Source organism: Pelodiscus sinensis, chromosome 12, assembly GCF_052426305.1.
Source record: "Pelodiscus sinensis isolate ZL-2025 chromosome 12, ASM5242630v1, whole genome shotgun sequence".
In the NCBI taxonomy this organism is placed as follows: domain Eukaryota; kingdom Metazoa; phylum Chordata; order Testudines; family Trionychidae; genus Pelodiscus; species Pelodiscus sinensis.
This window is the reverse complement of record NC_143063.1, coordinates 51932350-51946108: the sequence shown is the minus strand read 5'-3', so window position 1 is coordinate 51946108 and position 13759 is coordinate 51932350. Positions and strand designations below refer to the sequence as shown.

Sequence of the window (13759 nt, the reverse complement as noted above, 5' to 3'; positions counted from 1 at the left end):
AGCCCCTCTCCTCCCGACCCCCTCCCGGCCAGCCCCTCTCCCCCGACCCCCTCCCAGCCAGCCCCTCTCCCCCACCCCCTCCCGGCCAGCCCCCTCCCCCAACCCCTTCCCGGCCAGCCCTGCTCCCCCGACCCCCTCCCGGCCAGCCCTGCCCCTCTCCCCCGACCCCCTCCCGGCCAGCCCCTCTCCCCCGACCCCTTCCCAGCCAGCCCCTCTCCCCCGACCCCCTCCCAGCCAGCCCCTCTCCCCCGACCCCCTCCCGCCAGCCCTGCTCCCCCGACCCCCTCCCGCCAGCCCCTCTCCCCCGACCCCCTCCCGCCAGACTGTTCCCGCCTCCTGCTCTCCCCTCCCCCGACCCTGCGCGGCCCTTGCTCCCCCCCCCATCTGAGATCAAGTGTGTCCGGTATCTTTTTAAACCATCTGGTAACCCCCCCCATCCCTGCATAGTGAGCCCCGCCCCCAAACGCTAAGCCCCGCCCCCGACACTGAGCCGGGCGCTGCACACGGGCTGGGCAGGGGGCGCTGCAGGCTCAGCCCCGCCCACGTGCCCGGCGCTCTCGCGCCCCCGGCCTGGGCAGCCTGTCCCCTCGCACGCGGCGTTTCCCCTTCCGGGCAGCCTGTACCACGTGCCCCGCGAGAGCGGCCGGAAGCGGGGCCGGCTCCGCTCTAGCCCCCGGCCGCGCTCTATGGTGAGCGCGAGTCTCCCGGCTCGTCTCTATGGGCGGGGCCGGGCAGAGCGGCGGCTGTCGCGGGGCATTGTGGGACGGGCATGGCGGCGCTCCCCCAGCGGGGCCGGCGCGGCTGAGGCGGCGGGGCCGAGAGGTGAGGGGGGGCCGGGCGGGGGCAGGGCCGGGTCTCCGGGCGCGTCCCCCAACCGCCCCGGGCCCGCCCCCGCGGGGAGAGAGAGAGTCGGGGTGTGTGTGTGTCTGTGTGTGTGTGTGTGTGTGTCTGTGTGTGTGTGTGTGTCGGGGCGTGTGTGTGTGTGTGTCGGGGTGTGTGTGTGTGTGTGTGTGTCGGGGCGTGTGTGTGTGTGTGTCGGGGTGTGTGTGTGTGTGTGTGTGTCGGGGCGTGTGTGTGTGTGTGTCGGGGTGTGTGTGTGTGTCGGGGTGTGTGTGTGTGTGTGTGTGTGTGTCGGGGCGTGTGTGTGTGTGTGCGGGGTGTGTGTGTGTGTGTGTCGGGGTGTGTGTGTGTGTGTCGGGGTGTGTGTGTGTGTGTGTGTGTCGGGGCGTGTGTGTGTGTGTGTCGGGGTGTGTGTGTGTGTGTCGTGTGTGTGTGTGTGTGTGTGTGTCGGGGTGTGTGTGTGTGTCAGGGTGTGTGTGTGTGTGTGTGTGTCGGGGCGTGTGTGTGTGTGTGTCGGGGTGTGTGTGTGTGTCGGGGTGTGTGTGTGTGTGTGTGTGTCGGGGCGTGTGTGTGTGTGTGTCGGGGTGTGTGTGCGTGTGTGTCGGGGCGTGTGTGTGTGTGTGTCGGGGCGTGTGTGTGTGTGTGTCGGGGCGTGTGTGTGTGTGTGTGTCGGGGTGTGTGTGTGTGTGTGTCGGGGCGTGTGTGTGTGTGTCGGGGCGTGTGTGTGTGTGTGTCGGGGTGTGTGTGTGTGTGTCGGGGTGTGTGTGTGTGTGTCGGGGGTGTGTGTGTGTGTGTCGGGGTGTGCGTGTGTGTGGGGGGGTGTGTGTGTGTGTGTGTGTCGGGGTGTGTGTGCGTGTGTGTCGGGGTGTGTGTGCCGGGGTGTGTGTGTGTGTGTCGGGGCGTGTGTGTGTGTGTGTCGGGGGTGTGTGTGTGTGTGTGTCGGGGCGTGTGTGTGTGTGTGTGTGTCGGGGTGTGTGTGTGTGTGTGTGTGTCGGGGCGTGTGTGTGTGTGTGTCGGGGTGTGTGTGTGTGTGTGTCGGGGCGTGTGTGCGTGTGTGTCGGGGCGTGTGTGTGTGTGTGTCGGGGCGTGTGTGTGTGTGTGTCGGGGTGTGTGTGTGTGTGTGTCGGGGTGTGCGTGTGTGTGTGTCGGGGCGTGTGTGTGTGTGTGTCGGGGCGTGTGTGTGTGTGTGTCGGGGCGTGTGTGTGTGTGTGTCGGGGTGTGTGTGTGTGTGTGTCGGGGCGTGTGTGTGTGTGTGTCGGGGCGTGTGTGTGTGTGTGTCGGGGTGTGCGTGTGTGTGTGTCGGGGCGTGTGTGTGTGTGTGTCGGGGCGTGTGTGTGTGTGTGTCGGGGCGTGTGTGTGTGTGTGTCGGGGCGTGTGTGTGTGTGTGTCGGGGCGTGTGTGTGTGTGTGTCGGGGTGTGCGTGTGTGTGGGGGGGTGTGCGTGTGTGTGGGGGGGTGTGCGTGTGTGTGGGGGGGGGGGGGGTGTGCGTGTGTGTGTGTCGGGGTGTGTGTGTGTGTGGGTGGGGTGTGTGTGTGTGTGTCGGGGTGTGTGTGTGTGTCGGGGTGTGTGTGTGTGTGTCGGGGTGTGTGTGTGTGTGTGTCGGGGTGTGTGTGCCGGGGTGTGTGTGTGTGTGTGTGCCGGGGTGTGTGTGTGTGTCGGGGTGTGTGTGTGTCGGGGTGTGTGTGTGTGTGTGTCGGGGTGTGTGTGTCGGGGGTGTGTGTGTGTGTGTGTCGGGGTGTGTGTGCCGGGGTGTGTGTGTGTGTGTGCCGGGGTGTGTGTGTGTGTGTGCGGGGTGTGTGTGTGTGTCGGGGTGTGTGTGTGTGTGTGTCGGGGTGTGTGTGTGTGTCGGGGTGTGTGTGTGTGTGTGTCGGGGGTGTGTGTGTGTGTGTGTCGGGGTGTGTGTGCCGGGGTGTGTGTGTGTGTGTGTCGGGGTGTGTGTGTGTGTGTGTCGGGGTGTGTGTGTGTGTGTGTCGGGGTGTGTGTGTGTGTCGGGGTGTGTGTGTGTGTCGGGGTGTGTGTGTGTGTGTGTCGGGGTGTGTGTGTGTGTGTCGGGGTGTGTGTGTGTGTGGGGGTGCGTGTGTGTGTGTGTCGGGGTGTGTGCGTGTGTGTGTCGGGGTGTGCGTGTGTGTGGGGGTGTGCGTGTGTGTGGGGGGGTGTGTGTGTGTGTGTCGGGGTGTGTGTGTGTGTGTGTCGGGGTGTGTGTGCCGGGGTGTGTGTGTGTGTGTGCCGGGGTGTGTGTGTGTGTCGGGGTGTGTGTGTGTCGGGGTGTGTGTGTGTGTGTGTCGGGGTGTGTGTGCCGGGGTGTGTGTGTGTGTGTGTCGGGGTGTGCGTGTGTGTCGGGGTGTGTGTGTGTGTGTGTCGGGGGTGTGTGTGTGTGTGTCGGGGTGCGTGTGTGTGTCGGGGTGTGTGTGTGTGTGTGTCGGGGTGTGTGTGTGTGTGTCGGGGTGTGTGTGTGTGTGTCGGGGTGTGTGTGTGTGTGTGTCGGGGTGTGTGTGTGTGTGTGTCGGGGTGTGTGTGTGTGTGTCGGGGGGTGCGTGTGTGTGTGTCGGGGGTGCGTGTGTGTGTGTCGGGGGGTGTGTGTGTGTGTCGGGGTGTGTGTCGGGGTGTGTGTGTCGGGGGGTGCGTGTGTGTGTCGGGGGGTGCGTGTGTCGGGGGGTGCGTGTGTCGGGGTGCGCGTGTGTGTCGGGGGTGTGCGTGTGTCGGGGTGTGCGTGTGTGTGTCGGGGTGTGTGTGTGGGGGGGGTGTGTGTGTGTCGGGGTGTGTGTGTGTGTGGGGGGGGGGGGTGTGTGTCGGGGTGCGTGTGTGCGTGTCGGGGGGGTGTGTGTGCATGTCGGGGGGGTGTGTGTGCGTGTCGGGGGGGGTGTGTGTGTGTGGGGGTGTGTGTCGGGGGGTGTGTGCGTGTGTCGGGGGGTGCGTGTGTCGGGGTGTGCATGTGTCGGGGTGTGCGTGTGTGTCGGGGTGTGCGTGTGCGTGCGTGTGTCGGGGTGTGCGTGTGCGTGCGTGTGTCGGGGTGTGCGTGTGTCGGGGTGTGCGTGTGTGTGTGTCGGGGTGTGTGTGTGTCGGGGTGTGCGTGTGCGTGTGTGTGTCGGGGGTGTCCGTCAGTCTGTCACTGTGTGACACTCACGCTGACATGTTGACACGCACAGTGCGTGTGTGCACGCAGGGTGGGGAGCAGACAGTGTTTGGGGGTGTCCGCGCAGGGTGTGAACGGTTAACGGGTGAGTGTCACCCTCGGGGGAGGCCGGAAGTCCAGAGCTGTGACTGGGGGGGGCAGGTGCAAGAGGCGGAGGGGAAATCGAGAGGCCCCAGCCCTCCTCTCCCTGGTTGTGGGGGGTCATGAGAGGCTGTTGCTGACTGACATGGTCCCGGCCCTTCCCGGTGGGAGAGCCAGGCCTGCGTGTCCATCTGTGTGTGTGCGTCACTGTGAGGGAGACAGGCGGCCGGTCTGAGGGGAGCCGGTTTTTAAACTGGCTCCCCTCACGGACCAGCTCCCGCCTGGCCCCCCGCACTGCTGCCTCTGCGGCAGAGGGGCAGGGGGCTCCCTGGGGGTGGGGCCAGGGCCCACCCCCGGGCGCCGTGGAGCAGTCGAGTCACCAATAAGAATTCAGGAAGTTACTCTCTATGCATTTAAGCGATATTTCACATCCCTAGTTTAAATGTCTGTTGCAGGTGTCAAACTTGTGAATGAAATCAAGTTCTGCAGCTTCTCTCTCCAGCGAGGTTTTGCGATTGCCTGGTAATGATACTGTCACTTTTAGCTCTGTTAGTGAGTGCCTGTTCCCAGCAGGCGTCCATGTGTTACCTTTTGGAATATCTGATCTGTGTCCATTAATCCTTTGCTGCAGAGACTGTCCGGTTTGGCGAGTGCGCGTGGCAGGGGGCATGGCTGGCACTTGATGGCATAGATCCCATTGGAGGACGTGCCCCTGTATGAGCCTCTGGTGTGGCGGCCTTTGTGGTTAGGCCCTGGGATGGTGTTGCTAGTGTAGCTGTGTGGCAGAGTTGGCAATGGGGGTTGCTTGCAGGGGTGTGTTCCTGGGTGAGCGTGCTGCGGGGCTGCTTTGTGTGGAGCATGGCGTGGGACGCCTGAGGTCTGTAATCCAGAGATTGAGCTTGGTGAGGGTGTGGGGAAGTGTGTCTGGGGGGGGGTCTGCTGGTTTTCTAAAAGTGTCAGGGGTCTTTTTTCTCCAGCCGAAGGAGCTTTCACCCACCAGGTGTCTGGTGCTCAGATGAACTCTCTGGGCTTTGGCCTTGCAAAGCTCCTAGGTGTCAGCCTGACTGTCAATGTTCCCAGGGGCGTCTTGGGGCTTTGACTCCAGAGACGGGTGGTGGATCAGCCCCTCCCAGCAGACGCTCCGGCCTCATGTCTCCCGTGGCAGCGAGGGGCTTGCTTTTCTGTGGGCCGAGCAGTTCAGGGAGCCCCGTGTATGTGCCTTGCCTCCTCTCTTGTTAGTTCCTTAGGAGCCCCCCAAGAGTCGGCTCATCCCAGTGCCTGATTGTGTGCCTTCCAGAGAGCCCCGGGCCACAGGACCCTAGCGATGGAGGATGTCTCTGAGGACACTTCGCTGCACCGGCTGGAAGGGACAGACCTGGAGTCCCAGGTTGGAGGCTTGATCATCAAGAAGAAAAGTGCCTGCAACGAGCAGCATGTCTTCAAAGCTCCGGCCCCCCGCACCTCCCTGCTGGGGCTGGACTTGCTTGCTGCCCAGAAGCGCAGGGAGCGCGAGGAGAAGGAAGACACGGAGGACAAGAAGAAGTCCAAAGTCTCCTCCTACAAAGACTGGGAGGAGGCCAAAGATGACTTGAGTTGCTCTGAGGAGGAGGGGAGCGATAGGACCAGCAGGAGCAGCCGGCAGGACAGGTGAAGGTCCTGGGGGTGGGGGGGGGGGAGTTAGGGCCTCCCCCAGCCTTTGGGTGCCAGAGGTCCTCCTTTTCAGGAAGGGGCTTGGCGCCAGTGCCTGAAGGCAGCGGGGCTGATTCCTGGATCCGGGGCACGTAGGATAGAAACCGGGTCCAGGTGCCTGTGGAGCAGAGAGACGGAGCCTTTCCCTGGCCCGGGAGCTGTGGGCGGCTGAGCTCTGTCTAGCAGAGCGAAGGCGCCTGCATGGGGTGAGAGGAAGGAGACTTGGGTGGAGACAAGCCTGGTTCCACATGCATCTCTCAGCCAGGAGCCAGGTGTGCCTCAGGCACGGCCCTGTCCCACCCCAAGGCCTCGGGGAAGGGATGGAAGAGTGGAGTCCATTAGCCGCCAAGCCACCGCTCCAGACGACAGGCCTCCCCTGCCAGTCCACTGGTTAGCAGCCCGGCCCGGGGCCCACCCCCGCTGCGGCTCTGCGTTTGCAGTGTATTGGGAGCCAGGTGGGCAGGCAGCCCGGCTCAGGCCTGGGCCCAGCGCGAGTTGGAACTCGGGCCCCCCGGACAGAGGCAGCCGCGTGGGGGGGCAGGGGCTCCGGGCGTGGGGCTGGAGCGCGCTGGCTGCCAGCCCCGCCCCCGGGGACTATCGACCAGTCGAGTAATCAACGAGTCAGTTAGCCGATACCTAACATCCCGACTGGCAGGGTTTGCTCCTGGGTCTCAGCACGGGAGGCTGGTGCTGTCCCCCGGGTGCACTGAAGCCGGCTGGCGGGGCAGTGGGCTCCCTTGCAGATGCCCTGGGGCGGAGGGGAGGTCGCTGTGCTCGGCTCAGCTGCTTGCCAGGCTGGCAGTGAATGAGGCCAGGCCCGTGTACGTTGCTGGCCCTGCTGAGCCGCCCGTCGCCCCCCAGGCACTACCGCCCTGCCCACGTGGAGACGCCGTCCCACACGGGGGGGGTCAGCGAGGAGTTCTGGGAGCGCAGCCGGCAGCGGGAGCGGGAGCGGCGTGAGCACGGCGTCTACGCCTCCTCCAAGGAGGAGAAGGAGCACAAGCGGGGCCGCACCAGAGAGCGGGACCACGACCGCAAGCGGGACCGAGGTGACCGCCCTTCCGCCCTCTGTGCTTGGGACCCCGGCTCCGGCCCGGGGTCTGGGCTGCAGGCTGACTTGCCGTCTCTTGGCAGAGGAGCGGGACAGGAGCCGCCACAGCAGCAGCCGCTCCGAGAAGGAGGGCTCGTCCGAGAGGGGCAGCAGCAGGAGGGGCGAACCGGAGAGCCCCAGACACCGGCCGAAGGGTAGGAGCCGCTGCGAGGCGCTAGGCTGGGGGGACCTCAGAGTGCAGCTTTCCCGGGGCGCGGGGCGGGGGGATCGCTGAGCCTGTGCCCTGGACACCGGGGCGGGGGATCTGCTCTGGCCTGTGGCTTGCCTTGGGCTGGGCCGAGCCGGCGCTGGGGGTGGGGAGCCCCGAGCCGCGCGGGCTGGCACAGGGCGTGCTCGGAACCGTGGCCAGTGGGAGCGGGGGGCTGGTGTCTGCAGGGAGCGCTTCCCTGCAGCGTGAGCCATGCGGAGACGCCTGGGCCCTGCCCCCCCCCCCCCCCCGGTATCTGGGCCAGGCAGGCGCCCCGATCCCCTGCCTCTTCTCGTCCAGACGCTGCACCTCCAGCGCACCCCGCTCACACCCACTGTGCTCCTGCACCCTCCCCCCGGCCTGCTCCTGCACCCTCCCCCCGGCCTGCTCCTGCACCCCTCCCCCCGGCCTGCTCCTGCACCCTCCCCCCGGCCTGCTCTTGTACCCCCAGACCCTGCACCCTCCCCCCCCCGGCCTGCTCCTGCACCCTCCCCCCAGCCTGCTCTTTGTACCCCCAGACCCTGCACCCCCCCCCCCGGCCTGCTCCTGCACCCTCCCCCCCCCAGCCTGCTCCTGCACCCTCCCCCCGGCCTGCTCTTGTACCCCCAGACCCTGCACCCCCCCCCCCGGCCTGCTCCTGCACCCTCCCCCCAGCCTGCTCTTGTACCCCCAGACCCTGCACCCTCCCCCCCCCGGCCTGCTCCTGCACCCTCCCCCCGGCCTGCTCTTGTACCCCCAGACCCTGCACCCTCCCCCCCGGCCTGCTCCTGCACCCTCCCCCCGGCCTGCTCTTGTACCCCCAGAACCTGCACCCTCCCCCCAGCCTGCTCTTGTACCCCCAGACCCTGCACCCTCCCCCCGGCCTGCTCCTGCACCCTCCCCCCGGCCTGCTCTTGTACCCCCAGACCCTGCACCCTCCCCCCCGGCCTGCTCCTGCACCCTCCCCCCAGCCTGCTCTTGTACCCCCAGACCCTGCACCCTCCCCCCCGGCCTGCTCCTGCACCCTCCCCCCCAGCCTGCTCCTGCACCCTCCCCCATCCTGCTCCTGCACCCTCCCCCCAGCCTGCTCTTGTACCCCCAGACCCTGCACCCTCCCCCCCGGCCTGCTCCTGCACCCTCCCCCCCAGCCTGCTCCTGCACCCTCCCCCCAGCCTGCTCTTGTACCCCCAGACCCTGCACCCTCCCCCCCGGCCTGCTCCTGCACCCTCCCCCCAGCCTGCTCTTTGTACCCCCAGACCCTGCACCCTCCCCCCCGGCCTGCTCCTGCACCCTCCCCCCAGCCTGCTCCTGCACCCTCCCCCCAGCCTGCTCTTTGTACCCCCAGACCCTGCACCCTCCCCCCCGGCCTGCTCCTGCACCCTCCCCCCAGCCTGCTCTTGTACCCCCAGACCCTGCACCCTCCCCCCCGGCCTACTCCTGCACCCTCCCCCCAGCCTGCTCTTTGTACCCCCAGACCCTGCACCCTCCCCCCCCCGGCCTGCTCCTGCACCCTCCCCCCAGCCTGCTCTTTGTACCCCCAGACCCTGCACCCTCCCCCCGGCCTGCTCCTGCACCCTCCCCCCAGCCTGCTCTTTGTACCCCCAGACCCTGCACCCTCCCCCCCGTCCTGCTCCTGCACCCTCCCCCCAGCCTGCTCTTGTACCCCCAGACCCTGCACCCTCCCCCCCGGCCTGCTCCTGCACCCTCCCCCCAGCCTGCTCTTTGTACCCCCAGACCCTGCACCCTCCCCCCCGGCCTGCTCCTGCACCCTCCCCCCCCAGCCTGCTCCTGCACCCTCCCCCCAGCCTGCTCTTGTACCCCCAGACCCTGCACCCTCCCCCCCCCCGGCCTGCTCCTGCACCCTCCCCCCAGCCTGCTCTTGTACCCCCAGACCCTGCACCCTCCCCCCCGGCCTACTCCTGCACCCTCCCCCCAGCCTGCTCTTTGTACCCCCAGACCCTGCACCCTCCCCCCGGCCTGCTCCTGCACCCTCCCCCCAGCCTGCTCTTTGTACCCCCAGACCCTGCACCCTCCCCCCGGCCTGCTCCTGCACCCTCCCCCCAGCCTGCTCTTTGTACCCCCAGACCCTGCACCCTCCCCCCCCGTCCTGCTCCTGCACCCTCCCCCCAGCCTGCTCTTGTACCCCCAGACCCTGCACCCTCCCCCCCGGCCTACTCCTGCACCCTCCCCCCAGCCTGCTCTTTGTACCCCCAGACCCTGCACCCTCCCCCCGGCCTGCTCCTGCACCCTCCCCCCAGCCTGCTCTTTGTACCCCCAGACCCTGCACCCTCCCCCCCCCCTGCTCCTGCACCCTCCCCCCAGCCTGCTCTTTGTACCCCCAGACCCTGCACCCTCCCCCCCGTCCTGCTCCTGCACCCTCCCCCCAGCCTGCTCTTGTACCCCCAGACCCTGCACCCTCCCCCCCCCCGGCCTGCTCCTGCACCCTCCCCCCAGCCTGCTCTTGTACCCCCAGACCCTGCACCCTCCCCCCCGGCCTACTCCTGCACCCTCCCCCCCCAGCCTGCTCCTGCACCCTCCCCCCAGCCTGCTCTTTGTACCCCCAGACCCTGCACCCTCCCCCCCCGTCCTGCTCCTGCACCCTCCCCCCAGCCTGCTCTTGTACCCCCAGACCCTGCACCCTCCCCCCCGGCCTGCTCCTGCACCCTCCCCCCGGCCTGCTCTTGTACCCCCAGACCCTGCACCCCTCCCCGCCGGCCTGCTCCTGCACCCTCCCCCCAGCTTGCTCCTGCACCCCCAGACCGTGGACCCCCTCCCCCCGGCCTGCTCCTGCACCCTCCCCCCCAGACCCTGCACCCTCTCCCTGGCCCGCTCCTGCACCCTCCCCCCAGCCTGCTCCTGCACCCTCCCCCCCAGACCCTGCACCCTCCCCCTGGCCCGCTCCTGCACCCTCCCCCCAGCCTGCTCCTGCACCCTCCCCCCCAGACCCTGCACCCTCTCCCTGGCCCGCTCCTGCACCCTCCCCCCCCCCGACCCTGCACCCTCCCTGGCCTGCTCCTGCACCCTCCTGCCCAGACCCTGCAACCCCCAGCCTGCTCCTGTACCCCCCCGACCCTGCACTCCCACCCTTAGCCTGCTCTCTGGCAGCCCTTCCCGCACACGGCACCCCCCGTGTTTGGCCCCACCCCAGAGCCTGGGCAGCCCTACCAAATCCACTTGCTGTGGGCCCCTGGAAGAGTTAACCCTGGGCTCTGGGAGGAGGCCCCTCCCCCCTGCCTCCCGTGGGGCGAGTGTGAAGGGAGTGCCTCTTTTCAGCTCTTCAGGTGGGGGTCGCCTCTGAGGGGTTTCTCCTCGCTGGGGGTCAGGTCGGTGAGGCTTGTGGGGTTTCGCTTTCCCTGCTGAAGGTTCCAGGCCTTGGCTGCCGCTGGCAGGGGCCTAGCTTGGCCGGCACGAGGCATGAGACCCACTCTCCCCCCAGATGCAGCCACGCCGTCCCGCTCCAGCTGGGAGGAAGAGGAGAGCGGTTATGGCAGCTCCCGGCGTTCCCAGTGGGAGTCCCCCTCCCCCACACCCTCCCATAGGGACTCCGAGCGCGAGCGCAGCCATCGGGCACCCGCAGCCCGGGACACAGACAGGAGGGACCGGGACAGGTAGAGCCGGGCTGGGCGGGCAGGGGGCTGCCTGCTGTGTGGGGCTCCTGGCAGTGCCGTGTAGGTGGGGCTGCACGGGGGCTGTGAAGGTGGGGGGCCTGTGGCTGGGGAGTGCCTAGGTGGGGCTGCAGGGGGGCTGTGAAGGTGGGCCTGTGGCTGGGGAGTGCCTAGGTGGGGCTGCAGGGGGGCTGTGAAGGTGGGGGGACCTGTGGCTGGGGAGTGCCTAGGTGGGGGTGCGGGGGGGCTGTGAAGGTGGGGGGCCTGTGGCTGGGGAGTGCCTAGGTGGGGGTGCGGGGGGGCTGTGAAGGTGGGGGGCCTGTGGCTGGGGAGTGCCTAGGTGGGGGTGCGGGGGGGCTGTGAAGGTGGGGGGCCTGTGGCTGGGGAGTGCCTAGGTGGGGGTGCGGGGGGGCTGTGAAGGTGGGGGGCCTGTGGCTGGGGAGTGCCTAGGTGGGGGTGCGGGGGGGCTGTGAAGGTGGGCCTGTGGCTGGGGAGTGCCTAGGTGGGGCTGCAGGGGGGCTGTGAAGGTGGGGGGCCTGTGGCTGGGGAGTGCCTAAGTGAGGGTGCGGGGGGGGCTGTGAAGGTGGGGGACCTGTGGCTGGGGAGTGCCTAGGTGGGGGTGCGGGGGGGCTGTGAAGGTGGGGGACCTGTGGCTGGGGAGTGCCTAGGTGGGGGTGCGGGGGGGCTGTGAAGGTGGGGGGACCTGTGGCTGGGGAGTGCCTAGGTGGGGGTGCGGGGGGGCTGTGAAGGTGGGGGACCTGTGGCTGGGGAGTGCCTAGGTGGGGGTGCGGGGGGGCTGTGAAGGTGGGGGGACCTGTGGCTGGGGAGTGCCTAGGTGGGGCTGCGGGGGGCTGTGAAGGTGGGGGGCCTGTGGCTGGGGAGTGCCTAGGTGGGGGTGCGGGGGGGCTGTGAAGGTGGGCCTGTGGCTGGGGAGTGCCTAGGTGGGGCTGCAGGGGGGCTGTGAAGGTGGGGGGCCTGTGGCTGGGGAGTGCCTAGGTGGGGGTGCGGGGGGGCTGTGAAGGTGGGGGACCTGTGGCTGGGGAGTGCCTAGGTGGGGGTGCGGGGGGGCTGTGAAGGTGGGGGACCTGTGGCTGGGGAGTGCCTAGGTGGGGGTGCGGGGGGGCTGTGAAGGTGGGGGGCCTGTGGCTGGGGAGTGCCTAGGTGGGGGTGCGGGGGGGCTGTGAAGGTGGGGGACCTGTGGCTGGGGAGTGCCTAGGTGGGGGTGCGGGGGGGCTGTGAAGGTGGGGGGACCTGTGGCTGGGGAGTGCCTAGGTGGGGGTGCGGGGGGGCTGTGAAGGTGGGGGACCTGTGGCTGGGGAGTGCCTAGGTGGGGGTGCGGGGGGGCTGTGAAGGTGGGGGACCTGTGGCTGGGGAGTGCCTAGGTGGGGGTGCGGGGGGGCTGTGAAGGTGGGGGGCCTGTGGCTGGGGAGTGCCTAGGTGGGGGTGCAGGGGGGCTGTGAAGGTGGGGGGCCTGTGGCTGGGGAGTGCCTAGGTGGGGGTGCGGGGGGGCTGTGAAGGTGGGGGGCCTGTGGCTGGGGAGTGCCTAGGTGGGGGTGCAGGGGGGCTGTGAAGGTGGGGGGCCTGTGGCTGGGGAGTGCCTAGGTCGGGCTGCAGGGGGGCTGTGAAGGTGGGCCTGTGGCTGGGGAGTGCCTAGGTGGGGGTGGGGGGGGGGCTGTGAAGGTGGGGGGCCTGTGGCTGGGGAGTGCCTAGGTCGGGCTGCAGGGGGGCTGTGAAGGTGGGGGGTCTGTGGCTGGGGAGTGCTTAGGTGGGGATGCAGGGGGGCTGTGAAGGTGGGGGACCTGTGGCTGGGGAGTGCCTAGGTGGGGGTGCAGGGGGGCTATGAAGGTGGGGGGCCTGTGGCTGGGGAGTGCCTAGGTGGGGCTGCAGGGGGGCTGTGAAGGTGGGGGGACCTGTGGCTGGGGAGTGCCTAGGTGGGGGTCCATGGCTGGGGGGCGCGTAGGTGGGGGTGCAGGGGAGCTGTGAAGGTGGGGGGGTCCATGGCTGGGGGGCGCGTAGGTGGGGGTGCAGGGGAGCTGTGAAGGTGGGGGTCCATGGCTGGGGGGCGCGTAGGTGGGGGTGCAGGGGAGCTGTGAAGGTGGGGGGGGGTCCATGGCTGGGGGGCGCGTAGGTGGGGGTGCAGGGGAGCTGTGAAGGTGGGGGGTCCATGGCTGGGGGGCGCGTAGGTGGGGGTGCAGGGGAGCTGTGAAGGTGGGGGTCCATGGCTGGGGGGCGCGTAGGTGGGGGTGCAGGGGGGCTGTGAAGGTGGGGGTCCATGGCTGGGGGGCGCGTAGGTGGGGGTGCAGGGGAGCTGTGAAGGTGGGGGTCCATGGCTGGGGGGCGCGTAGGTGGGGGTGCAGGGGAGCTGTGAAGGTGGGGGTCCATGGCTGGGGGGCGCGTAGGTGGGGGTGCAGGGGAGCTGTGAAGGTGGGGGTCCATGGCTGGGGGGCGCGTAGGTGGGGGTGCAGGGGGGCTGTGAAGGTGGGGGTCCATGGCTGGGGGGCGCGTAGGTGGGGGTGCAGGGGAGCTGTGAAGGTGGGGGTCCATGGCTGGGGGGCGCGTAGGTGGGGGTGCAGGGGAGCTGTGAAGGTGGGGGTCCATGGCTGGGGGGCGCGTAGGTGGGGGTCCATGGCTGGGGGGCGCGTAGGTGGGGGTGCAGGGGAGCTGTGAAGGTGGGGGTCCATGGCTGGGGGGCGCGTAGGTGGGGGTGCAGGGGAGCTGTGAAGGTGGGGGTCCATGGCTGGGGGGTGACGGACGGGGCCGGGTCTGGGCATGGCTGAGGGCGTCCCCTCCGGGCGAATTGCTCAAACCAGGGCCGCTTACAGCCCCGGCCTGGAGACCTTCCAAACAGGCCACACACCGGTCACACCGAGCGCTGCAGCTGCCGATCCGGCCAGCAGGAACCTCACGAGCAAAACCCCTCGGACACCCAGCTCTCCCTGTGCCCCACTCAGCCCCAGGCCTAACACAGGGGAGGGGTTCTCGGACCCATCTCACCCACCCCCAATGGTTCTCCCGGTCCCAAAGAACCAGCCCCAGTCCCCGGTCAGTTCACACTGGAGCTCACGCTGCGAGTCTGCCATGGGCAGGGCTCTTACTAAGAGGGAAAAGGCGGCGCGCGAGGCTGAGGAGAGCCC

At 68.8% G+C, this 13759-nt stretch overlaps 1 protein-coding gene across 2 annotated transcripts in view; it reads left to right on the top strand.

Moving 5' to 3' along the window:
- The first annotated feature begins 672 nt into the window (after positions 1–672).
- DHX38 (DEAH-box helicase 38) overlaps positions 673–13759 on the top strand; it is a 56569-nt gene continuing 43482 nt past the window's right edge. The window contains exons 1-6 of one of the 2 annotated variants that reach the window (XM_089781577.1): positions 733–822; positions 4510–4576; positions 5352–5701; positions 6605–6792; positions 6878–6988; positions 10457–10628. In XM_089781577.1, coding sequence (XP_089637703.1) covers positions 5379–5701; positions 6605–6792; positions 6878–6988; positions 10457–10628 — 794 coding nt within the window. In that variant the 5' untranslated portion in view covers positions 733–822; positions 4510–4576; positions 5352–5378. Of the gene's footprint in view, positions 823–4509; positions 4577–5351; positions 5702–6604; positions 6793–6877; positions 6989–10456; positions 10629–13759 lie in introns of both variants that reach the window. The other variant, XM_089781576.1, reaches the window with a different exon arrangement.